Consider the following 25,096-nt stretch of genomic DNA (forward strand, 5'->3'; position numbering starts at 1 on the left):
GTCCATGTTGGAGACCTGTGTCTGCCATGTGATCACACAAGTGCAGACCTTGCCACTGCAGGACACCCAGAGTCCCTCCCCAGCCCCTGCACTTGGCCTTCCCACCCAGGGCCGGGCCAGGCCCTACAGATTCCACTTCAGAGTCCTGCTTGTCGTCTTTCAGGCTGTGACCATGGCCACCGGTGTCCCCTGGTGCCACTGTCACCCACCCAACTCCGGGCGCTGCTGGCCTGAGTCCGACCGGGGATGGCAGGGAGAGCTCTCCCCAGGGCCCGGTAAGTGGCCATGTTTGGTGACCCCAACCCAGAGACGGGGGCTGCGGCCCCCTTTCCCTCCCCAGTGAATGGGCCCTCACCCAACCTCCCCCCTGGGGATATGGAGGAGGCAGCCAGCTCAGCTCTTTGATCAGGGCACGGGGGCCCAAAAGGGGGCTGCACTTTGGAGGCCCCGGCAACCTGGGGTTCCCTGTGTGGGCCACCCCACCCAGGGCCTCCAGAAACCTTGTAGTAGGAGGTGGCCAAGGAGCCCGCTCAGCAGGTTCTTCCGGCCTCCCCCACTGTCCCTCAGGCCCCTTCTGAGCCACCTGCCCTCACCTCGGGGTGCCAGCCCTAGCCCTGCCAGACACCGACCCCACCCTGGAGCCCAGAGGCAAGAGTCACCGTCCAGACCCCTCCCTCCCCCGCTTCCCCTCCCAGGCCTGGCAGGAAGGATGAGGCCAGCATCGGGTCCTCTGTCTGGAACCCCCAAGTGCTACAAACCAGGGACCCAACCCATGGGGAAGGAGCCCCTGACCCTCCACCCCCACTCCCCAGGCTCCCCCCAAAACAAAACACAAGAACATCAAAATCAGGCAAATGAGGCAGCAGCGGTCGTAACAGGCTGCGTTTAGTGGTTCTTTTTTTTATGTACAAGAAAAATGATTTTTATGTCCGTGTTTTCATCTTTCGTCTTGTTTTTGTTTTTATTTTAAAGCTTCTCCCCCCACCCCCCAAAAGTGCATTTTACCATTTTTTTTTTTTAAATCTCCCACATTTTATAAAGACTCTCAAATACAGTCTATGGAATGTCTGTGCTCTGTGCCCCCAGGGGCGCCACCGCCAACCCCCTATTCACCAGGCCTGGTCCCCCAAAGTCCAAGGCACCTCATGTCTGGGCCTGGGGGGGGTTGAGGGTACCTGGCACAGGACCCCTGGCCGTTGGCCTCCAGGCAGCCCTGGCCGTAGAATGGGGGTCTCCCCAGCCCCCTCATCTCCTGGTCCTGCCCCAACCCACCTCCATGTAAATGTATATATTTAGTGCGAGATAGTCTTAACTCTGAGGTTATGACTCCTGGGCGCCCAAGACCCAGGCCGACCCGTCGTGCACCGGCCAACACCACCGTTCCAGGAAGGCTGCTTCCTCAGCTTAAATAACTTTTTAAAATAAAACTGCAAATATAAATATCTTTCTTTCTCAAAAAATAGGATTTTTGCTTTTTTTGTTGGTTTTTAAATTTTTTTTTTCCTTTCAGTCTCTGTCTCACCTCCTACAATCCTGGCTGCCTGGATGGCCTCGGTTCTGGGGGCCCTGGCCCCGGCCTCGGTCCCACCATGTGCGACACAGCTGATGGGTCTCAGTAGTGCAGACTCCCCAGAAGACCCAGGTGGGAGCTGGGGGCCCCTCCCTTCCACCCTGAGAACCCCCCCTCGGAAGGAAGCAGAGGGACAGCCCTGTACAAACAGGGTGACAAGAAGAGATGGCCACATGGGGTCTCCTGGGTGGGCTGCCCAAGAGGGCAGACTTTGGTATGGCCCACTGGAGCCCGGCTGGGCAAGGCCCACACCCATGCCAGGCTGGGCCTGGTCCGGCACTTTACATTCACTGGTTTTTAATTTTTTTTTTGCCTTTTTTTTTTTTTTTTCTTTTAATCTCAAAAGGCAGGGTCGGGGTCAGGGTGGGGGACCAGGCAGGGAGCAGCAGCAAGAACATTTATCTCTCTCTCCCAGTCTGGCAGGCTGGAGACTGACCCAGGTGGGGGCTCAGGGCCCCCCATCCTGCCAGGCCCAGAACTCCTGCCCCCGAGCTCCCCGCACAGCCTCCATCAGAAGTCCCCAGCCTGGACCTCACTCTCGCACACATGCGCACACACACATCCACACAATTTCACCAAGATGATGGAAATAACAATTTCACTTTGTCTTTTTTTTCTTTTTTGTACCAGGCAATTAAAAAAAAAACACCCCAAAGAAAGAAAACACCAAAGAAAACCCCAAACAACCAAACAAAAACACTTTTTTGCTGTCCTTTCCGACCAGTCAGCACGTTCCCCCTCAAATATTTGTTTCCTGAAACGCGAGAATTCAGCAGTATCTTTGGCAACACTTTATCACAACCTTAATTTAAAGAATAAAAATAAAATCGATCCACATCTATATACAGTATGTGATTGCGCGGAGTTAGGGGACTGGGCCGGCTGGGGGTCCCGGCTCTGGGCCCATGCAGAGGCTGTGGCCCCGGGACAGGCTGGCGGGCAGCAGAATAGGGTTAAGGCGGAGTGGGTGGGCAGGGCTGGTGAAAGCTGGGTGCAGAGCTAGGGGTAGGGGTTTAGTGCAATTCCCAAGGAGCTTTGTGTTAAAGTGTGCTTGGCGGGGTTCAGCCCATGCCCCCACCATAGTCCCAGAGGCCTCAGTTCCCCAAGTCGTCACCCCCACTGGCCAGGACGACGGCTGTGATTTTTCAGTTGGTTTTATTGCAAGGAGGTGTGTGGGAAGGGGGCCTCTCTGAACGCCGGGCGGAGGCGGGGGGTCCCTGGCCTGGGTGCCCAAGCGCTCTGCTCGGCCTCTGCAGATGGTTCTCCAAATCCCGCCCTGTGATCTGGGGTACGAACAAGGCCACCGGCCCTGGGCTCCCCTACCACCCCCCTCAGGAGGGGGGTTCCTGAGACATTTGGGGGGCTGGCGGAGGCCGGGAGGAGACGGAACATATCCTGTAGAAACAATGGTGAAAGCTGCTTTCTCAAAAAGCTTCCCTTTAAAAAAAGAAAATGAAAAAAGAGATAAGATGGGGTTTGTCACAGAGCAAAAGGCTACCAGGAGACGGGCCAGCCACCAGAGCGGGGAGCAGGGGCGCCCCGACCTTGGGCGTTGAGGAGGAAGGATTCAGCTCAGCAGGATGTCTATATACAGGGTCCCACACTAGGCGTTGCATATGCAAGAGGGGGTGGAGGTGCCCTGGCCTCTGGCAACTTGGTTTCCCTGCTCTGGCCCCCCGTCCGTGGCCTGTGGCTCAGTCAACACCGAGCCTGTGGGGGGCCAGGTGCCAGCCCCCAGATGACAGTCAGTGCCTTTGAGTAAAAACAGGGGTGCTTTGGGGGGGTATAAGGCCCTGGAGGTGGGGCCCCCTGTCACCCACCTCAAAGGGGATGGCATATCCAAGATGGCAGCTCCTCAGTGGCCACAAGGAAAGGCGGGAAGCCAGGAAGGGGTGAGGATGGGGGAACAGTGAGGAGGGGGTAGGTTGGGGGAACTAGATTGCTCTGGCTGGTTGAAAGGCCAGCCCTCTCTTGGGCCCATCCCTGAGCTAGGGAGTCAGTAAGGAGGGTCCCCACAGACATGGGTGGCCATTGTATGGCTAGTGGGTCATGAGACATCTCTAAGTCAGAACCAAAAAGGGACAGAATGGGAGGGAGTGGGGGACATGGCAGAAATACAAAACCCAGTCCTGCCGGCCAGGCAAGCCCCTCCAGTGAAGCAGATTCACGCAGGAGACCTGGCCTCCCGTCACCCACGCCTTCCCGACTCCCTCTCACCCGGGCACAGAATTGGATTCTACATCCAGGGTGGGTTTTTAATTATTTTGTACAAAAATAAATCAGCTTTTAGGAATTTCTGTTTACACTCTCGCTCTCTCTCTCTCTCTCTCTCTCTTTTTTTTGTCTTTTCAACTTTTCATAGAAGTTGGTTGCAACTTGTAAACATGTTTTTAAATTAAGATAAAGTATAGTACCCGTTCTGTTACAAAGTGCCAAGACTTCTATTTGTGGTTGGTTGTCATTTTTTTGTTTGTTTGTTTCCTTTCGTTTTGTAAAATCTTATTGCTTTTGTGACATTGGAACTTCTGGACTCTTCTCTCCCCTCTTCCCTGCCACCGTAAGACCCTGGGTTCCCTCTGCCCTTGGCTGTCTCACCCCACACTGTTGTCTGCTCCTCTGAGGAAAAGTTATATCTTATATATATCTCTCTTTATATATATTTATATATATAAATTTTGTTTTTAAGGAGGAAAAGAGGGGGAAACCATCTAAAAAGTGCTTTAAAAAGTTGGGAGAGGGTGAAGACAAGTTTTGAATCTCCAAACTTTAACTGGGTCTGAATGACCTGGGCTGGGGACAGACAGGGGTGAGGGGGCGCTCTGAGAGGAGGCCCCTGGTGCCCCCATGGGTGTAAGTGCCATGGAGGAAGGCAACAGAACCCCTGGGAGCCATCCTGGTGCCCCCTCTCCCCGTCCCCCCCCTTCTCCACTCGTGGAAATAAATAGGTTTGTGTCGCAGTGGCCAGGAGATAAGGGACCACAGACAAGGACAGGAGGCAAGGAGCCTACGGGGAGATCTAGGGGGGAGACCCCCACTTAATAAGTGCCCTGAGGAAGGAGGGTGGGGGTAGGTTCAGGGACTATTTTAACGTCCGCTCACAGCAGACAGAGATTATTTAAGGTCTTGTCTGAAAGACTCATAGAAACCAGCAAGGGGAGAAAAACTAAAGCCACCCCAGTCCTGCCTCAACCTTCCCTCCACAACAGCCCTCGTCCCTGCCCGGGACCTGGGACCCTGCCCAGGCCTCCAATGGGATCCCAGACCCTATGCTGGGGGCGCCCAGTGGGGAGGAGGGGGGACTCAGAACCCGTGTCCCACAAACCCCAAACCAAGCCCCGGAACTCATCGACGGGGTGGAGAGAAAGGGGAGTTGGGAGGAGAGGGCAAGAGTCCCCATGGAGGGAGAGAACTTCATGAAAGAGAAAAATCTGAGAAAAGCACTATCCTAGATTCTGTGATGCTTCATATATATATATATATATATATATATCTGTATATATATATATCGATATAGATATCTGTATATAGATAATTTTTTTGTGTGTTTTTTGGGGGGTGGTGGGTGATTTTTTCTCTCTCTCTCTCTCTCTGTCTCTCTCGGGTTTTTCTTCTCTTTTTGGTTTTCAGGCGAGTCCAGCCGCGAAGCTGCCGTCGGCAGGGTTCCCAGCGGCCCCGTCACCACCCCCACCACCAGCACCCGCTACATTCAACCTGCCCAGGCCATCGGGGCTGGCCGCCTCCTCGTCCTCCTCCTCGTCCTTAAAGTGCTTCTCCTGGCCGTTGCGCCGGGCCTCGGGGGAGCCGGGCGGGGCGGGGGCGCCGGGCGGGGCGGCCCCGGGGCCGGGGTCGGGCCCCCCGAGCCCCCCGCCGCGGACCCGGGGCTTGCGGCCGCGGCGCGAGGGCACGCCGTTGCAGCCGTCCTTCTTGAGGTGTCTGTGCAGGTGGTCGGAGCGCACGAAGGTCTTGCAGCAGCTGTCGCACTGGTAGGGCCGCAGGCCGGTGTGCACGCGCATGTGGTTCTTCAGGTCGTAGTTGTGGGCGAAGGCTGCCCCACACTGCTGGCAGAGGTACGGCTTCTCACCTGTGTGCTTCCGCATGTGCACTTTGAGCTTGTCCTGCCTGTGGAGGGCGCAAGGGTCAGCGGGTGCTGTGCTAGGCCCCTTCCCGGACAACCCCAACTCCTGCTGGCCGTGAGGCTGAAACCAGGACGAAGGCAGGCTGCAGCGGGGACAGTCCTGGGCAAAGGGGACAGGGGCCAGAGGCCGCTCAAAGGTCTGAAAAGGGCCTTGGACACTGCTTGCTGTATAGTCTTGGGCAAAAGCGGAACCTCTCTGAATCCCTCTTCTCATCCATCGGAGGACAACCGGCTCCTGCTTGGGCTCTACCCAGCCTCCCAGGGCCCGGCCCAGACCACTGAGGGGCCAGGTCACAGCAGGGACTCCCATCGTGCTAGCAGAACAGAGATTCCCCAACCGAGGCTCAGAGAGGGGAAGTGACTTGCACCGAGCTGCACAGCGGGCCAGGGGCTGCGAGGTGGAGTCAGCTCCAGTTTCATCACCCCAAACCCTGGCCAGCGTAATTATAGCCCCGCTGCCACAGGCCCTGCTTACTCAACTCTCTCTGTGACTCAGAGGGGCCCCTGGGCTCCTGGGCCTGGAGGAAGGGGTGGGTGCTGGGGCCCCGGGTCAGGGATGGAGAGCAGCCAGGTGGGCGCATGGGGGAAACAGGTTCGGCCTGGTACTCTATGCTCGGTTTCCTTGACTGGCAAATGGGATCAGCCCTGGGTTGGGAATAGGATGGCCAAGAGAACTCCAGGCCAGACTGAAATAGGTCGAGGCTTGTGGTAGGGGTCACAGGTCAGCCTGGTCACCTCGTGCTGAGCCCTCCCAAAGCTGTTCCTCTCGGTGCAGAGACCCATAGCCACCTCGTGCCCCATCTGGAGGAGGATGGAGCCCCCAAAACTAAAAGAACCACAATCTCGCCAAAGGGGTGAGCCAGGCCACCAGTTACACCGCTTGCCTCTGGTAGCTGTCCTCTGCACCCTGCCTGATACTCCTGGGCCCTGCACTCCAGGCCACACCCTCCTCTCCTGGCCTGCAGGAGGGGGTCAGGGGTCAGCCTCCAGGTCCTATCCCCAAGGGGCAGAGCTGGGAGCTGGGACAATGCCTTCTTTCTTCAGGCTGGGTGGGTGTGGCTGGGGGAACCCCAGGGTGGGTGGGGGTAGGGGGTGGTGCTGAGTCACCCAGCCTGGCCAGGCCCCTGCACATCAACCCCTCCGCCCCCACTAGACTGGCCCACAAGGCCCAGTCAGCTACCTCTGGACTTTTAAGACCAATTCACAAATTTCCCTAACCCGACCTCAAACTCCTGCCCAAGGACCAAACTCCCTCCCCTGACTGCAGTGATCCTCCAAGCTGAACTGGTCTGTCTTTGCACTGGCTGTTCCCTCTGCCTGTCTCTTCCCCCGACTCCTCCCCTCACCTCCTTCAGGTCTCAGTTCTGTTTAAAGCAGCTCTTCCCCTCCCTTTGTTCTCTGCTCTCTTCACGTTCCACCAGCCAGTGTTACCAGTCCTTTGATTTTATCTCACGCATGCTTTGTCCGTGGGGATTCTGGCCTATTTCTCCACTTCTGCATCCCCAGCGCCTAGGACAGGGCCTGGGACCCGGGTGGCCCATAACGCTGGCCGAACAAAGTAAGTTTCCAGACGCACAGGAGACTTGAAGTGGCTCAAAACCACCGAGCTCCCTGCTCCCTACGAGGCTGTTGCCTCTCCCAAAGCAAACACTCTCCTCCGGTCCGAAGAACCACCGATCCTGGTGCTGCTCCTCCGGCTCCCGAAGCACCGCCGGGCATGTTCCACATTCTATGTGGTCCTATGGTTAGTGCCCACACCAAAGGCTGCTCTGAAGGGACACACTGGGGGGAAGGCACCCCCAAATCAACACGCTGCTGCTGCTTAGGTCCCTAGAGGCTGTGTGTGTACACGTAAGGACCCAGGAAGCGCCCCCCCCCCTCCGCCCCGCCCAGCGGCGCCGGCTCACCTGGTGAACCGGACCTTGCAGATGTTGCACTCGTAGGGCTTCTCCCCGGTGTGGGTCCGGATGTGCCGCGGGAGCTTGCCGGCGCCCTGGATGACCTTCTCGCAGATGGGGCACTTCTGGAAGGCCTTGGCCCGGATCTTCTTCTCCACCTTCTGCGACCAGGCCGGGTAGACGTCGCTGTCGTGGGCGCTGCTGAAGTACTTCAGGTAGTAGTCCACCACCCCCTTGTCGTCCGCCCTCGCCTCGTCGTCGCTGTCCGCCGCCCCGGCCCGGCCCACCGACGACATCATCTGCTGCAGCAGCGTGCTGGCCGCCAGCCCGTCCGCATCGGCCCCGTCGCCATCCTCGCCCTCGGCCGCTCCCGACAGGAAGCCGGGCGAGTCCCCGGGCTCCGGGGCCACCTCCGGCAGCGAGACCTCCTCCTCCCCAGCCCGGCCGTAGTGGCCGTTCTGCGTGGCAGCGGGCGGGGCCCCGGAGGGCGGGAAGAGGCCCCCGGCGGGGGTGTCCGCGTCCCGGTCCGGCCACAGGCCCGGGTTGCTGTCGCCCTCGTCCCCGTCCCCGGCCGGGGGCCGCTCAGCCGGGGGGCCGGGCCCGTAGAAGTCCAAGCCGTTGCAGTCGCCTGCGGCCACGGCAGCCACGGCGGCAGCCACGGCCTCCTTGGTGGCATCCAGGTCGTCGTCGGAGGCGCCGAAGGCTGACCACGGGAAGCCGGCGGCGGCCGCGGCGGCGGCCACGGGGGGCAGGCTGTTCATGGGGTTACTCTGGAAGAACTCGAGGTACTCCTTGGCACGGAGGAGGTTTCGCTGATCAATTTGATCTACCAGGTCCAGCTGCCCAGCATCAGTGCCCCCATCGGCCGACAGGATCTGCCTGTCGAGGAGGTCGGCACAGACGTGGCTCACGGCGGGTATTTCCAACAGGCGGGCAGCGCTGAGGATGTCACTCACGTTGGCTGTGCTAACAGTCAGCGTGGCCGTGTAGGCGAAGTCCATGAGAGCTGTGAGCGCCTCGGCACTGACGAAGTCGATCTCGTACACGTTCTGCTGGTCCACCACGGCGCCCGACGTGAACAGCTTCTTGAAGTACTGGCTGCAGGCCGCCAGCACCGAGCGGTGCGTGGGGAACTCGCGGCCCTCCACCAGGATCACCACGTCACACAGCAGGCCCTGCGTCCGCTGCTCGTTGAGCCCACTCAGAATGTCACTGCTGTGGTCGGGGAACGGGATCCCAATGGGGCCGTCCACGCCGCCGGCCATCTTCCGCGCCGAGACCTACGGCACAGAAAGGAAGGGGCGGTTGTGAGATGAGAGGGACCCACCGAAGCGTCAGACCCTCAGAGTGCCCCACCCTCAGTTTCCCCAGATGTGCACCAGGTCAGTCCATGTCTGGTTCTGCAGAACGTGCGATTATCTAGCAAAACTCACATGGGTGCTTGAGAGACGAAGACTGGCAGCTGCCCCTTCTCTAGAGGGCTCACAGGCATCCAAAGGGCAATCTGAGGTGATGCAGGAGCATACAGTAGGTGCTCAATAAATGCCTCAATACAAGTTTCCCTAATGCCTTGAGTGCAGGCTTCTACCCATACCCTCTCTAGGCGGCCACGGTGGTGACAGAGACAAGGCTCCTACTGCACGCTGTCATGCTCCTGCCCCTGCAGTCCCACAGGCAGCACCCTTCTACTGCACAAGTGAGAAGACAGGGCTCAGGGAGAGCAGCCCATGTGCCCAAGGCCCATATCTGTGCCCAGCCATATCCAACTGGCGTGGCTGTGCATCCCCACCAGTCCCCTCGGCTTCTCTGACCCTCACTGCCTCACCGTGAGACCTAGTTCTCTTGGGGGCCTCTGAGCCAGTAGGAAGGGGTGAGGCCACGACCTGGCAGGGTCATTGAGGCCATGGGTTTGCCCTGGTGACTCTGAAGGACAAATCCCTTTCGGCCCCACTGGAGCCCCCAGGACAGCTTGGCCCTGGCAGTGAGTAATGGGGAAACCAGGCCACCTGACGCTCCTTTTCCCGTCAAGGAGGAGCAGGGGGCTGGGCCTCCTGCCTGCCCAGCTCTCTCCACCTTTCAGCCTCCCGGTCTGCACTGCAAAGCCACAACAAGGCCCTCCCACTTCCTGGGCCTCAATCTCCCCACCTGTCAAATGGGCAGAAGCCTTTGGAAGAGCAGGCCTTTGAGAGAACTCTGTCTGTCCCGCCCCTCTCCCCACCCCTCCTTTTTTCCGCCTTCCCTTGGGCTGTGACTCATCCACCCACTCGGGCGCTTGTGCAACCCTCTGGCTCCTGTCCCCACCCCTCCACCCTCTCCGGGGAGCCCCCGGCTGTCCCAAGCCACCCAACACAGCCCACATTCCTCCAGGCCCAGCCAGCCGGCTCCTGGGCCACAGCTCCTGGTCAGCAGGAGTGGGCTGAGCTGGGCCTTCCTCAGCCTCCTAAGGACCCCAGCCTCCCAGCCCAACTCTAGCCCAGATCCTCCGGCAGTGCCGTGAGGGGTTCAGGTAGCCGGCCCAGCAAGGGAGCCCAGGGCTGGTCCGGCTGGGTACAAGGCCAGAATGGAACGGTCCCGACCCAGGGCTGCTCTGGGAGTGGGGTCCAGGCCTCAGAGCTGACAGAGGCCTTTGTGCAACGCTCAGGCAGGCACTACACTTCCCAGGCCGCCGTCTCCCTCCAAGGCCCGCCCTCCTTGCAGACTGCACCAGCTGCTCCGCTGGCCCCTCTGTTCTGCCAGCCCTGGGGGAAGGGGGTCGGCTCAGATGTGGCTGCTGAGAGCAGGAGGATGGAGGTCAACCCCATCTGAGGATCGATCGGCCATCAGAGGAGCCCCTGTGGTGGCCCCACCCCCTTCCACCATCTGCTGTCTGGCCTCTGGGCTCCAGAGAGCAAACGGAATCAGACTAGCCTCGGCCCCTCCTTTCTTTCCTCCCCATCCAAGCGACCAACAACCCAAGATGGCTACTCTCGCCCTGCTTGCCATTGGCCCCCGGTGCCCCTAAGGTCCCCGTGAGCCTTGAGGTATCTCCAGGGGCCTCAAGGTCACGACCTGAAATAGTTCGGGTGACTCACCCACCCTCCCTCTAGCACTGAGCACACCAGGCCAGGGGCTAGCGCAGCCCTTCTTTAAGGGTTAGGGCACCCGGGCTCCCGCTTTGCCAGAAGCCACCCAGCGGGAAAGCTGCAGCTTGGGCCTCACAGCTGACCTGGGACCCTGTCTCCACGAGGGGACGAAGCGGGCCATGAGCAAAGGGCCTAGAGCAGCGGTCGCCAACTGTGAGGCCGAAAGGTTGGCAGCCGCTGGTTTAAGGAAACCTTTGGAGCAGTGGTCGGCAAACTGCGGCTCGAGAGCCACATGCAACTCGTGAGCCGTAGTTTGCTGCTCTGTTGACTAATGACTGTCATATACTACCCTTTACCTCTTTGCACACAACATGCCACAATTGCCTAATCCTCACAGCTTCCAAGTACACGGTAACGTTTAGTCTAGTCTAGTGGTCAGCAAACTCTGTCCCACCCCTCTCCCCATCCCTCCTTTTTCCCGCCTTCCCTTCCAAGAGCCACAGTTTGCTGACCACTGTCCTAGAGTATCCATATCCCTTTCACCTCCCAGGTGGAGCCTCTATTTCCCCAGCTAATCATCAGAGACCCTCCCTCAAAGGGCAGGGCCTGGGGAAGTGTCAACCAAGGAAAGTCCCCATGAGAGTAGCATGATCCCCCATTTTACAGATGAAAAAAACAAGGCCCAGAGACATAAAATCCTGCCAAGGGTGCCCAGCAAGGCTGATCCATAGGTTCTGGGGTCCAGGAGCTGACAGAGGTCAGAGACTGGCCCCCGACCTACCCAACAAGCCATTATCTCTTTCCTCACCCTGGAAACTAAACTGGCTCTGCAGACACCTGACCCACATCCTCTCTCCAGGGACACATCTCACCCACCTACCATGCCCAGAGCCACGGCCCCATCCGGGTCTCTGAGGGTTCTCCCCCTAAGAAAGGGGTAGAAGAGCCTGTCAGATGGGAAAAGGAGGGCCGCTGAGCTCTCCTGGTGGGTCAGGTGGGGCCTGGAAGGAAAACACCCACTGTGTGCTCTGGGATTGTCTCCACAGGAGGCTTCACCTAGCAGGTACTCGGGAAGTGGGGGTTTCCTTGGTAGTGACAATCCAACACAACTTCTCTCCTCCAAGAAAGTACCACCCCCGTGACACCCGGAGCTCAGGATCACACCCACCTGGGTTGTCTTTCATCACAACTCCACCCCCCAGGAGCTGCCCTCCTGGGATTTCCGGGGCCTCTGTTGACTCCTCAAGCTAAGGGGCAGGCCTCAGCAGGCTCCTCCGGGCTGGAAGTGGGGTGCCCTCCTCCCTCTGGGCCACTCCTAGGCCCCTATGCTGGGCCCTCCCTTGGGTGGCGCACAGTAGGAGCACAGCATTCAACAAGAAGAACCAAAGACAGCTATGGGCTGGAGAGCCCACACCCAGCCCCACCCAGCAGCCAACTGACACACCCAGGACCAGAGGACAGTGCTTCCACCTGCCATCTAACATGGGATCCCTTAGGAGGCAGGGCTCCTCCGGAGAGCTCCATCTGTGCCTGGGAACCTTCAGGAACCAACCAGCACCTTCATTTCATCCTCTCCACTGTAAAGCCCTGGGTTTTACAGAGGAGGAGAGGCTTGGAGATGACAAGAAGAGCAGCCAGGAGGGGACTAGACTCTGGTCTGAGCTGGCCTGAACTGCTGCCACGCAACAGCAGGGACACAGGGGTCAAGAATACCTTGACCTGGTCCCAGGGGCAGCAAGTGTCACCCAGGAAGGACCCCAACATCATAGGAAGGGTGTCCTGGGCAAGGGGGACCGCAGAGGGAAAAGCCTGGAGGTGGGTGCTTAGGAGAGGGGACCTGGGAAGGAGAGGCTGCGTTCACAGGAAGCTTTCCAAGGTCAGGCCTCCTCCTCCCACCCCCACTCCTCAGGAAAAGAGGGGATGGCCAGGAGGGGGGAAGGGGAGGGGCAGGGAATCACCACCCAAGGCCTCCTGGAGGAGTGTTTGGGACAGGGCAGCTTCATTAAGGGGTCAAGACCCATGCGTTCCTCAGCCAGAGAATACAAAAACAAACCAAAGAAACACTAAACACCTACTATGTGCCAGGCATGGCAGCCCAGATCCAAACCCCAACTCCTCCACTTCCAAACTGGGTGACCTTGGGCAAGAAGCAGCAACCCTCTGTGCCTCGGTTTCCTCAGGGGTCAGGACAGTGGCAAGAGGGCTGGGGGTACGCTAGGTCCAGAGCCCGACTCTCATCCATTCAGCAAATACTGCCTGGGGACCTACTATGTGCCAGTGCAGCCCCAACAAGGCTGTTTGCTCCCCCTTGTGGGTGAGGGGCTTTTTGAACTTCATTTCTGAATGTCATTCCAGCCACCTCACCACCCACTCTGTGCCAACGAAGTGGGTTACGGTCCCCAAGGAAGAAGCCACGGGAGCAAAACCAGGCCCAGAGAGGGTGGGCGGCTGGTCCAAGGTCACAAAGCAAGCCTCGTGCCCAGGCTCAGCTGCCAGGCCCACGCCCGGCCGCCCCCTCCCCCTCCCAGGCACACAGCCTGTGTTGCAAGGTTGGTCCCGCCGGGTTACCCTGCCCTGACTTGGTGCCAATCCCCGCCTGGCCGTCCCTGGCTGGGGGTTTAATAGGACAGGAATTCAGCATCTCTATTGGGGGGGGGGGGGGGCAGCACTAAAGGCCCAGAGTGGCTGCTGGCTGCCCCCTGCCAGCCTGCCCCCTACCTCCTTGCCCTCGCAGGCCTCCCTCTGGCCAGACACCAGCAAACAGGCCTTCGGCCATTTTATGTGTCCATTTATTGCCCTAAATGGGGAGGGGCTTCCTGCCCCAGCCTTAAAGGGCCAGAGGCAGGAAGGCTGCAGGCCCAGTGGGAAGTGTGTTTGTGTGGGGGTGAGGGTGGGAGGATGAGGTCATGGGGATCCCATCTGACCCCCAACTCATGGGTGGGGCTCAGGCTCACCCTGTTCCCACGCTGTGAGTGCTGTAATGGACCAGGAAGTACAGCCCCGACACCAAGACTGGGTTCCAAGAGGAAGCCCCGGGAAGACAGCCATCAGGGTGAGGGAGAAGGAAGAGGCGGCCGTCCCTGCAGTAAGCACAGCTGGCGGCGAAGAACCCATCACCGTCTGCCTACCTGCCCTGCTCAGCTGCACCTGCACCCGAGCGGGCTGGGTGACCTCTGGCTCTGCTCCAGTCTTTGTCCAGACCCCTCCTTCTCCCTCCCCCGAGCACTGGCACAACCCCACCCCCACCCCCCAGTCCCGCCCAGAGGGTGCTCCGTCTGCTGAGGCCCTGGCGTCCTGTGCCCATAAGTCCAGCCAGTTCCCTCCCAAAAGACACCTCCTGATGTGCGGTGGGACCAGGCCCTGTTTTCCAGTGAAGCCAGAAGGTGTGGGTGGGGAAGCTCTGCCCAGGGGCTGTCCGAGGCCCGCTGGGAGGACAGATGGAGGGGCTGGTCCTTTGGCCAGGCTGCTCAGCAGAGCCAGATTCTCCAGGTGGCACCCGCGCTTTGGTGCCCCAAGCCCGGGCCTCAGCCCTAAGGGAGTCGAGGTCTGATCTCAGTTATCTCAACATCCATTCACACAGCTCCGGGAGGCAGGGTCACCACCCCCCTCTACAGCAGGAAACTGAGGCTCCGAGAGAGAAAAGCTCCTTGTCCGGGTACACAGCAGAGGTGGATCTGATCACCGGCCACCTGGCTCCATCTGGCCTAACTAGTCCTCCCAGGGCGCCCTCCCCTCCCCCACCAGACCGCCCCTAGGTACCAGCAGATGACTAAATCCCCCACCCGGGGGCCTTGGGGCGAGGGACAGCTTATTCTCACGCCCCCTCAGAGCTGCCTTATGGTGGCCCAGAAGAGGAAAAGGCTCGCCAGAGGTCACAAGGGGCACTTGGGGAAGGGCTGGAGTCCAGCCAACATCTGTGAACTCAGGGAAGGGCCCTGACCCCAAGGGGCATCGACACAGGCACGCAGGAGGGGCGCCCCCTAGGTCCTGACGCTGCACAGCAGTCGCTCAACACACATTCCTGAGGGATCGCTGAGTAAGTCCTCACAGTGACACTGCTGGGCTGAAGGCAGCCTCCTCGCTGTACTGATGGGGAAACTGAAGGTGGCAGAGGGGAAGCGCCTCCCTCAGTGGACCTCAGGTGGAGCCAAAGGCCAGGCTGGGATTGGACCACACTGGCCCCCACCCAAGCCTGTTCCTCTGGTCCCCGCTGACCAGGGCCTTTGCCCGGTGGTTTATGGCCTCTCAGGTGCCTGGAACCAAGGTGACAGGTGAGGGGTGCCGAGTGTCTGACACCTAGCTGGCACACACTCCAGCAGAATCCCTGTTTTCCCCGAGCTGACCTAGGTGCCTCCTCCATGAGAGAAAACAGGTAGTCTACAGGCACCACTCGGGGGACCCTACATGTTAGGGGACACACACACACACACACACACACACACACACAGGCTACGAGAGGCCAAGGGGCGTGTCCAAGGTCACAGATCAAGTGCAGTGGCACTGGAAACCCCAACAGCTCCCCTCCTAGGGCTGGCCCTGAATCCTGGCTCTTGTGAGGTGACCTCCTCAGGTGTAATGGGTCATAAAACAAGGAGCCCTGCCCGCCTCTGATGGCCAAGGTGCAGGACTGTGGCTTGGAGGGGGCAAGAAAGGGCCTTGCAGGCCTTACAGGCGCCTGCCGGGGAAAGCTGGGAGGCAGGGAACTGGGTCTCATGCTGTGTGACCTTGGGCAACTCGGGTTCTCTGAGCCTCATTATTCCCTTTGGGCAAAGGGTTTAATAAGCCCCGGGAAGACTCCATTTGGCCAACAGGTGCCTGCTGGCAGCCTCCTGGCCCTCTGGAAGACAGGTGAGCAGATGCCCCTCAGCTGGGATGCAGGGAGGACTTTGGACAAGTCCTGAGCCGGAAGGCAGACCACAGGGGTCAGACCCAGCTTTGGCTGGGTGACCTTGGGCTGCTCTCCACTTCCCCAGGGCCTCAGTCTCCCCTGCCCAACAAGGAACCCGCTCTGAGGCTGGCTGTAAGCCCCCGAGTCCCCACACTCGTGTTTAGCATCCCCTCCGAGCCTTGGTTTCCTCAAATATTGATGGGGACTGCCAGCAGCCTGATCCAGCTGTTGGTCAGAAGGACCCGAGGCAAAGAAAGGAAGTAAAAACAAACACAGGACTTGCTACTGCCCCTGGAAACTTCCCCACTGGACGAAGGCCGGGCCCTGTCTGCGGGGTCTCAGTCTCCCACACAGAGAAAGGGACGCATCCACTCCCTGCAGCCACCCGGCAGCTCTCCCAGGGCCTCCGCTGAGAGTTGTATGGCTCCCAGCACGCCAGGGTGCTGACTGGCCACCCGGCAGCCAATCAGAGCCGAATAATAAATACCCCCCCCAAAGTGACCCACGAATTAAAATTTCAGTGTCCCCGATGGCTCCTCTTTCTTCATTAGGCATGCGGATCCCAGGGCTTCGCTCTTCCAGCCACTGGCTCCTGCCCCCCCCCGCTCTCCCCCAGGCTCTGGTCTCCACAGCGATGGCTGGCGGTAAACAGAGACCCGAGCCCAGCTGATAAGTGCCTGGCATGCTCTAGGGGCCCCGCTGGGGGGTGGTCCTGGGGGGAAATGCCAGGGCCCAGCCCGGACTCCCCAGACCTCTCCCAAGACCAGCCCTGCCAATAGGAAGTGATGGGCTGGTCCCGGGGAGGGCCCCCCCAGTGTGGGAGCGGCACACTCAGGGTTACGCCCTGGCCGTGCCGGGTGTGTGTGGGGGGGTGACATGGAATTCTAGCCGCCCTTTCCCTCTCAGGCCAGCCCTGCTCCTGAAGGCAGCTGGCAGGGAGAGAGGAAGCAAACCGGGCCTGCCACCCATGGGTGAGCCAGGTGGGCACGCCCGGGGAAGGGGCACCAACACCTCTTACTTCCGCCACCTGGCTGGGGGAAGAGAGGAGTTGCCCCCCCCCCCCCCCCCCCGCCAATCTGCCAACTGCTGGCTGCATTCCCCAAATATTTAGTGAGTGCCCACTGGGTGCCCCGGCCGTGCTGGACAGTCATCTCTTGTAGCGGTTCCCCCGGTTCCCCAGCCGGCGCGGGCAGTGTCTCCCGTAACCCGCAAAGGCCTGAGCCCGAGGGGGGGGAGGCACTCAGCTTCGGCGCTGGGCTCAGGCCCCTGCCCGGTTCCCAGGCCCCGCGCTGGGGGAGAGGGCCGGTTCCCAGCCCAGGGAGGGGGGCCGAGGGAGGGAGGGAGCCAGATCCCACCAAGTCCTCTGCCCGGGCTCAGGGTTCGCACGTGGTGGTGGCGTCAAAGGAAAGGGGGGGGGGGGTCTGGGCCAGAGGAGACAGGGTCACGCGCTTTGGGGGCGCGGGCGGTGGAGAGGCGTGCTCTCTGCCCCCCCTCCCGCGGCCCTGGCCGGGGCCAGGCCAGGCGGCGGCGCGGGCAGGGCGAGGGGCCAGGCCGGTCCCCCCACCCAGGGATGAGTCAGGCCCGGGCAGGGGCAGGAAGCGGCCCCCTCCCCCGCGCCGGCCGCAGCGCACGGCCCCCGCCCCGGCCTGCGGGCCCCGCCGCACCGCCCGACCGGGGGGCTCCTACCTCCTTCCCGGGTCAGCGGCGAGGGGGCCCGGCCCCGGCGGCGGCGGCGGCGGTGGCGGCAGGGCAGGCTTCCTCCGAGGGGCCGGGAGACGGCAGTGAGCCTGGCTCCGCGCCACCCCCCGCCGCCGGCGGCCAATCCCCACCCGGACTGGGGGGAGGGCGATGCAAATTACCCCGGATCTGGGTCCGCCCGCCCGCCTTCCCCACGCCCGGGCCCGGCCTGCACTAGGCCGCGCATCCCCGGACTCGCACGAGAGGCGCGGCCGCTCCGGCCGCCGCCCTCCCCGGGGAACACCGGGTGGGTGACACCCCCCCCCCCACGACCGGGGCAGGGGGCCGAGAAGAGGGGGGGCTGGGGACGGTTACACAACCAGGCAGGGAGGGGCCCCGGGGCGGGAAGGGGGCCGGCCCGCGGGCCGCGCAGCCGGAAGCCGGGGACCGCCACCGGCCCCCGGCTAGGGGAGCCTAGCTTCAGGCCCGCCCCCCGAACCCGCTGGGCCCGCCCCTGCGCCGCACCGCGCGATCGGCCCGCGGCCATTGGCTCGCAGGCCCGCCGCTCACCGCCCCTCCTCCGCACCGCCCCTACCCGCGTGCCGCGGCGGGCCGCCGACGAGGTGCACCCTGGGACTTGTAGTCCAAGCTGCCTACCACCTGCCTGCCGCAAACGGCAGGAAGACTACGACGCCCAGAGGAGCCCGCGGGCGCGCCCGCCCACCCGGACACCCTACCCCTTCCCCCTCCTTTGCAAAGCCCCCCTCCCTGTTTTTCAGCCCCCTCCCCCCTATACCCCATGGAGCTCAATCCCGGCCAATTCCAACGTATACACGCAGCACCGAATTGGCCCCGGGAAGTGGGGAGAGCGCCCCCGGTACTCAACAGCAAACTTAGCACGCGACGCGGCCCCCTCCTTCCCACGCCGGCTCCCCCCACCCTCAGTGCAGCCCCGCTTCCCCTCCCCCGCTTTCCGCGCGCCTGGGAGCCCCGAAAAGCCATGCACCCGGGGGGGGGGGGGGGAAGGCAGTTGGCGCACAAGCCCATGCACTTCGCCCCCAATTCCACCTCCCAGGAGGCGCCCCCTCCCCGGGCTCGGGATCCAGAGCGCCTCCAGCCTCCCGGCAGCTGCAAACCACCCCCTCCTCTGAAACTTGCGGGACGTCCCCGGCTCCCCGGGTCTCCCCTTCCCGAGAGAGCACGGGTGGGCGCAGAGCCCCCGGTTCGTCCTCGCCCTGCACCCTGTGCCGGGGAGCGCGCCGGGCGCTGACTTACCTCGCGGGGCCGGGCCGGGGCCGGGCTGGGCCGGGGCGCGCGGGGCCGGGGCCCGGAGTTGGGACTGGGCTCCTCAGCCGCTCGCCTGCGGGGTCTGCGCCTCGCTCTCCCCCTCGCTCGCCCTCCCCTCGCCTCTCCCTCGCTCCGGCGGCGGCGGCGGCGGCGTCACTGCCCCTACAGTAACTGTACAGTACAGCCAAAGCCCCGTATGATGCTCGCGACTCCCTTCCTGGTTTCTCCGAGGGCAAGAGGGGTCCTCCCTTGTCTTAAAGGTGCCGCAGCCGCCGGCCCCCCCCGCCCCGCGCCCAGCCCGCCCCCCCGCCCGGCCTCGGAGGCCAGAACAGGCTCGGCAGGTCCCCTCTTGCCACGTCTCTGCCCTCCCGTGGGGCTTCGCCCGCTGCGCCGGGGAGACCGAGCTGTTATTAGGTTTTGTCAAGTTGTGGGGGGGGTCCAGCCCGCCCCCAGGGTGCCCCCCTTCCTCTGACCTCTCCGCCCCGCCGCGCGGCGCCGTGCCAGCTTGCCAGCTTATCTGGCCCCAGAGCTCGCGGGGCGCGGGGGGAGCGGGCCCCCGGGGCGGAGGGGGTGGGGGACGCCAGATAAACAGGCCCCCAGCCTCGGCGCAGGGGCGGGCGCGGGGGGGCGCGGGCTTTGCCCCCGGTGCCTGGGGCGTGGCAGGATGGCCGCGGGGGCGGGGAGGCTGCGCGCTGTTGGGACGGACGCGGGCGTGGGTCGCGGCTGCCCCGGCCGCGGAGGGTGGCGAAGGGGAGGGAGGGGGCGCCGGGGTGGGAATCCGGGGCCCGCCGCCGGCCTTCCCGGGGCCTCAGTTTGCCCAGCCGCTGGAGGAGCGCGGGGGCGGCTTTGGGGCGCCTCCTCGGGTCTGCCGGGCTCCCGGGTCCCGAAAAGACACAGCCAACCTGCCCGCCCGCCCGCGATTATGTAAAGGAGTCCCTCCGCCCGCTGGCTGCGCCAGGGTAGGGGCTGGCGAGGGGCGGGCTGCTGGACGGTTGTTTTCCAGGCTCCCCGAGCTCCCCCACCCCACGGCGGGCAGCGGGGCGGGCCGGGGACCGGCCAGGGCGCCTGGGTCCGGCGGGCCGCGCCCCGAAGGGTCTGCGCGGCTCGGGAGGGGCGGAGGTGGGGAGTGGGCAGGCGTGGGCTCGGCCAACTTTTTTTCCTTCCCCGTGTCCAGTCTCCCACTTCCTCCCCGGCCGTGGGAGAGGGCCGGCGGGGGCCGGGGGAGGGGAAGCGGGGGACCGCGGGGAGCACAGCCCGGCCCGGCTCGCCCGCCGCGCACAGCAGGCGCCGGGGGAGGGCTGGCTGGTGCCAGCGGCCGCCTGGGGGGCTCCGGGCCTCAGTTTCCTCTTCCTCATTCCCATGGACACAGAGGGCTGACACCTGGCGTCACTGCCGTTTACTGAGCATTTCTCAAGCTGCTGGCTCTGTCCGGGGTTCTGTGTGCCTCCATCCTAACATCTAATCTCATTATCATTATCATTCGTTATTGGAATTATTGCCACCATTACCTTACGGACAGGAAACGTCAGCCACCCTAGGTGAAATGGACCCCGTCTGTTCTCTTGACTCCAAAGCTTCCCTCCCCTCCCCGCCTCCCTCGATTGCCTTTTCGCACAAGGTGTTAAAAGCATCTTTAGACTCGCAAACATTGAATCGGGAATCGGGCTTTTGTACTAATAATTTGGTTTCCAGGGGGAACCCCAGGAGACCACTAGAGAGGGTAAGTGACTTCTAGCCCCAGGACTAGAAGCCTTAGACTGGCCCCAGTGAGGTGGGAAGGGACTGAGGGAGGGGCCGGTGGCTATAGGGAGAGGGCGGAACCAGGGACTTTGCTCTAACGACCCTGCCTGGCATAGAAGCCCAGCTTCCTTCTTTAACCACCCTGCTATCAGCCTTGGAAACACCGCGGGGCAGGTCTCTCTCGGGATTGCGCTGGGACGCCTGCAGATAGATAACCCAAGTTCAGGCCTTCGTCCCTAAAGGTTTGTCTCCCCGCCCCCTCACAAGCTCCTAGTGGTGAGTCAGTTCCCCTACCACCACCACCACCGCCACCCAGCCTCAGATATCCTGCATTGGCTCTCCACAGTCGATAACCTGACTCAGAAGGGGAAGGAACTCCTGTGTGAAATTGGTATTGAATCCAATCCTGATTGCTCCCTGGGAAAAAGCAGGGGTTTGATGATTCCACCTTACATTTGAGGAAGCAGGCCCAGAGAGGGACCCTAAGCAGGGATGTTGAAACCCGCATTCACCTGGCTCTGGAACTTGCCAGCGTGACTGGGGGTGGAGCCCTTCAGGAAATGCCAGGGTGGCATACCCCTGCTTCATGCCCACTGCTATCCTGGTAGTGAAGACAGAAGGAGACAGAAGGAGGGAGGGAGGCAAAGATTTGTCCTGACACCTTTCTCTACTCCCCCCCCCCAAAAAAAAATACTCAAGTAGATATTATTTTGAAACCTAGTAAAGTAGAGAAGATTGCCCTAACCAGTTTGGCTCAGTGGCTAGAGCGTCGGCCTGCAGACTGAATGGTCCCAGGTTCAATTCCAGCCCAGAGCACATGCCTGGATTGCAGGCTCCATCCCCAGTAAGGGGCGTGCAGGAGGCAACCAATCAATGATCAATGATTCCCTCTCATCATTGATGTTTCTATCTCTCTCCCCCTCGTCCTTCCTTTCTCAAATAAATACAAATATTAAAAAAAAAAAAAGAAAGAGCCGAGACCGGTTTGGCTCAATGGATAGAGCGTCGGCTTGGGGACTGAAGGGTCCCGGGTTCGATTCCGGTCAAGGGCATGTACCTTGGTTGCGGGCATATCCCCAGTAGGGGGTGTGCAAGAGGCAGCTGATCGATGACTCTCTCTCATCGATGTTTCTAACTCTCTATCTCTCTCCCTTCCTCTCTGTACAAAATCAATAAAATATATTTAAAAGGTTTAAAAAAAAAAAAAAAAAAAAAAAAGAAAGAAAGTGAAAGAAAACCCATAGAATGAGAGAAAATATTCGCAAGTCATAGATCTGTTAAGGGTCTACTACTTAGAATATATAAAGAAACCTTGTTTGTGTAAACACTATGCTACACACCTAAAACTAATACAAAATAATATTGACTATAAAGCATAACTGAAAAAATAAAAATTTTTAAAAAGAAACCTTGCCCTAGCCAGTGTAGCTCAATGGTTAGAGGGTCGGTCTGAGCACTGAAGGGTCCAGGGATCACAGGAAGCAACCAATCGATGTGTCTCTCTCACATCACTGTTTCTCTCTCTCTGTGTCTCCTCTTCCTCCCCTCCCTACCACTTTCTCTAAAAATCAAGGGAAAAAAGTGTCCTCAAGAGAGGATAACAACAATAACAAAAAAGAAACCTTGAACTCAACAATTACAACACAACCAAAATTTTTAAATGGACAAAGGATTTGAATAGACATTTCTCAAAAAAAAAAAAAAAAAAGATATGCAAATGACCAATAAAGCTCATGAAAAGTTGCCCAACATCCTTAGTCATTAGGAAAATGCAAATCAAACCACCAGGAGACACCACTTCACCCTTACTAAGAGGGCTAGAATAAAAAGGATAGGCACTAAGCCAAAACCGGTTTGGCTCAGTGGATAGAGCATCAGCCTGCAGACTAAGGGGGTCCCAGGTTCGATTCCGGTCAAGGGCATGTACCTTGGTTGCGGGCACATCCCTGGTGGGGGGTGTGCAGGAGGCAGCTGGTCAATGTTTTTCTCTCATCGATGTTTCTAGCTCTCTGTCCCTTCTCTTCCTCTCTGTGGAAAATCAATAAAATATATTTTTAAAAAATTAAAAAATATATTTTTATTGATTTCAAAGAGAGGAAGGGAAAGGGAGAGAGAGATAGAAATACCAATGATGAGAGAGAAGAATTAATTAGCTGCCTCCTGCGTGCCCCCTACCTGAGAGAGCCCACAACCCAGGCATGCGCCCTGACCAGGAATCAAACCCATGACCTCCTGGTTTATAGGTCAACACTTAATCATTGAGCCACACCAGCTGGGCTGACCCAGCAATTCCACTCCTCGGGTATCCACCCAAGAGAAATGAAAACATCTGTCCGCACAAAACCTTCTACGTGACTCTCCATAACAGCACTATGCATAATAACCAAAAATTAGAAGCAGTCCAATTGTCTGCTCATCAATGAATGAATGGAATATTACTGGACTATAAGGAGTGAAGCCCTGACACACGCTACAACATAGATGAACCTTGAAAACATTATGCTCAGCGAGAGGCCTGACACAGAAACACACAGTGTGTTTCCATTTATGTGAAACGTCTAGAACAGGCAGGTTCACAGAGACAGGCAGAGGATTACTGGTTGCTTGAGAGCTGGGAGGTGTTGGGAGGGAAATAGAGTGACTGTTATTGGTCTTGATAAACATGTTCTGAAATTAGATGGTGGTGATAGTTGCACAATCTTGTGAATACACCACAAACCACTGAATTAGACACTTTAAAAGGGTAAATTGTAGCTGAAACTAGTTTGGCTCAGTGGATAGAGTGTCGGCCTGTGGACTGAAAGGTCCCAGGTTTGATTCCAGTCAAGGGCATGTACCTTGGTTGTGGGCACATCCCCGGAGTGGGACATGCAGGAGGCAGCTGGTCGATGTTTCTCTTTCATCAATGTTTCTAGCTCTCTATTCCTCTTTCTTCCTCTCTGTAAAAAAATCAATAAAATATATTTTAAAAAATAAAAATAAAAGGCCAAAACCGATTTGGCTCAGTAGTAGAGCATCGGTCTGCGGACTGAAAGGTCCCAGGTTTGATTCCAGTCAAGGGCATGTACATTGGTTGCGGGCACATCCCTGGTGGGGGGTATGCAGGAGGCAGCTGGTCAATGTTTCTCTCTCATCGACGTTTCTAGTTCTCTATCTCCCTTCCTCTCTGTAAAAAATCAATAAAAGATATATTAAAAAAATAAAAATAAAAGGGTAAATTGTATAGCATGTGAAGTATACCTCAATTATATATATATATATATATATATGTATATATATATAATTTCTTTTTAAAATATGTATATTTTATTGATTTTTTACAGAGAAGAAGGGAGAGGGATAGAGAGCTAAAAACATCATTGAGAGAGAAATATCGATCAGCTGCTTCCTGCACACTCCCTACTCAGGATGTGCCCACTACCAAGGAACATACCCTTGCCTGGAATCAAACCTGGGACCCCTCAGTCCTCAGGTCGTCGCTCTATCCACCGAGCCAAACCAGTCAGGGCTATTATTACTTTTTGATTGAGGAATATTTTGCAGCTTATAAAACTTATATTCTCATTGTCTTATTTAATTATCAAAATGCCTAAGCTATTTTACTTAATTTTTATTTATTTATTTATTTATTTAAAATATATTTTATTGATTTTTTTACAGAGAGGAAGGGAGAGAGATAGAGAGCTAGAAATGTCGATGAGAGAGAAACATCGACCAGCTGCCTCTTGCACACCCCCTATTGGGGATGTGCCCGCAGCCAAGATACATGCCCTTGACTGGAATCGAACCTGGGACCTTTCAGTCCACAGGCCGATGCTCTATCCACTGAGCCAAACCGGTTTCGGCCTAAACTATTTTAAGAGAATGTGTCTTCAACGTACATGCCCTTGACCGGAATCAAACCCGGGACCCTTCAGTCCACAGACCGATGCTCTACTGCTGAGCCAAACCGGTTTCGGCTATTTTATTTTATTTTATTTTTAAAATATTTTTATTGATTTTTTTACAGAGAGGAAGAGAGAGGGATAGAGAGTTAGAAACATCGATGAGAGAGAATCATCAATCAGCTGCCTCTTGCAGGCCCCCCACTGGGGATGTGCCCTCAACCAAGGTACATGCCCTTGACCGGAATCGAACCTGGGACCTTTCAGTCCACAGGCCGATGCTCTACCCACTGAGCCAAACCGGTTTCGGCCTAAACTATTTTAAGGGAATGTGTCTGTTACTACAGAATATCCTACAGATGCTGACCATGGAAGGTAGGGCTGAAACGCAAGTCGTCTAAGTTTGATGTGTTTAACACACACACACACACACACACACACACACACACACACACAGAGTCGTGCCTCTGTTATCCAGACCACCATCAAAACCCAGAGGATGGGGCAGTTTTAAAGGTTTCAGGCTCCTTGGATGATCCAGCTTGACTTCTTGAGAGTTCCCGCCCCTCTGAGGGTCACTGGGCGGAGCGTCCCGGGAAGTTCTGGGCAGGAGGCAGTCACCTTTCTCCAGACCTGGGACTCCCAGACGAATTTGCAAGGGGAACCCTGGCGTTCTCCACCCCAGACTCCAGCTCCCCACAGTCTATGGGGTGGCTTTCTGAGCCCCTGATGCTCCCATGCATGAAGCTGGTGTTTCTTAAGGCCAATCGTTTTGTTCTAACCCTGCTGCCGCCCAGGTTACCCTCTGGCTCTGGCCCGCAGTGGCGAGGGCCATATCCTTTTGTCGGGCGTAAGAAACAGCCCAGAACAAGGTAACATGTGCTTGGGCCATTGGATCCAACGTCTTTAGGCTTTTCAGTGGGTATGGGCCATTTTCTCAACTGTGACTGAGAGG

General features: G+C 58.9%; 1 protein-coding gene across 2 annotated transcripts; it reads right to left on the bottom strand.

The window, feature by feature from the left end:
* Positions 1–867: 867 nt before the first annotated feature.
* ZBTB7A (zinc finger and BTB domain containing 7A) lies at positions 868–18,742 on the bottom strand. Of its 2 annotated transcripts, none has more exons than XM_084883607.1 (3): positions 18,506–18,742; positions 7,613–8,883; positions 868–5,689 (listed from the first exon to the last, which is right to left on the bottom strand). In XM_084883607.1, exons 2-3 carry the CDS (start codon positions 8,866–8,868, stop codon positions 5,194–5,196), a joined length of 1,752 nt encoding a protein of 583 aa, XP_084739733.1. In that variant the 5' UTR covers positions 8,869–8,883; positions 18,506–18,742; the 3' UTR covers positions 868–5,193. The 2 variants fall into 2 exon arrangements, with proteins under 2 accessions (XP_084739733.1, XP_084739734.1); XM_084883608.1 differs by lacking the exon at positions 18,506–18,742 and adding an exon at positions 17,240–17,694.
* Between the last annotated feature and the right edge of the window lie 6,354 nt (positions 18,743–25,096).

Source organism: Pipistrellus hanaki (genome assembly GCF_964339955.1).
Source record: "Pipistrellus hanaki genome assembly, chromosome: 5".
Taxonomy (NCBI): Eukaryota; Metazoa; Chordata; class Mammalia; order Chiroptera; family Vespertilionidae; genus Pipistrellus; species Pipistrellus hanaki.

Excerpts from the sequence above, each read along its gene's own strand:
- ZBTB7A (XM_084883607.1), bottom strand. The coding sequence starts at position 8,868 with ATGGCCGGCGGCGTGGACGGCCCCATTGGGATCCCGTTCCCCGACCAC. Across the intron at positions 5,690-7,612 it reads TGCAAGGTCCGGTTCACCAG|GCAGGACAAGCTCAAAGTGC; the intron begins GTGAGCCGGCGC and ends CGCCCTCCACAG.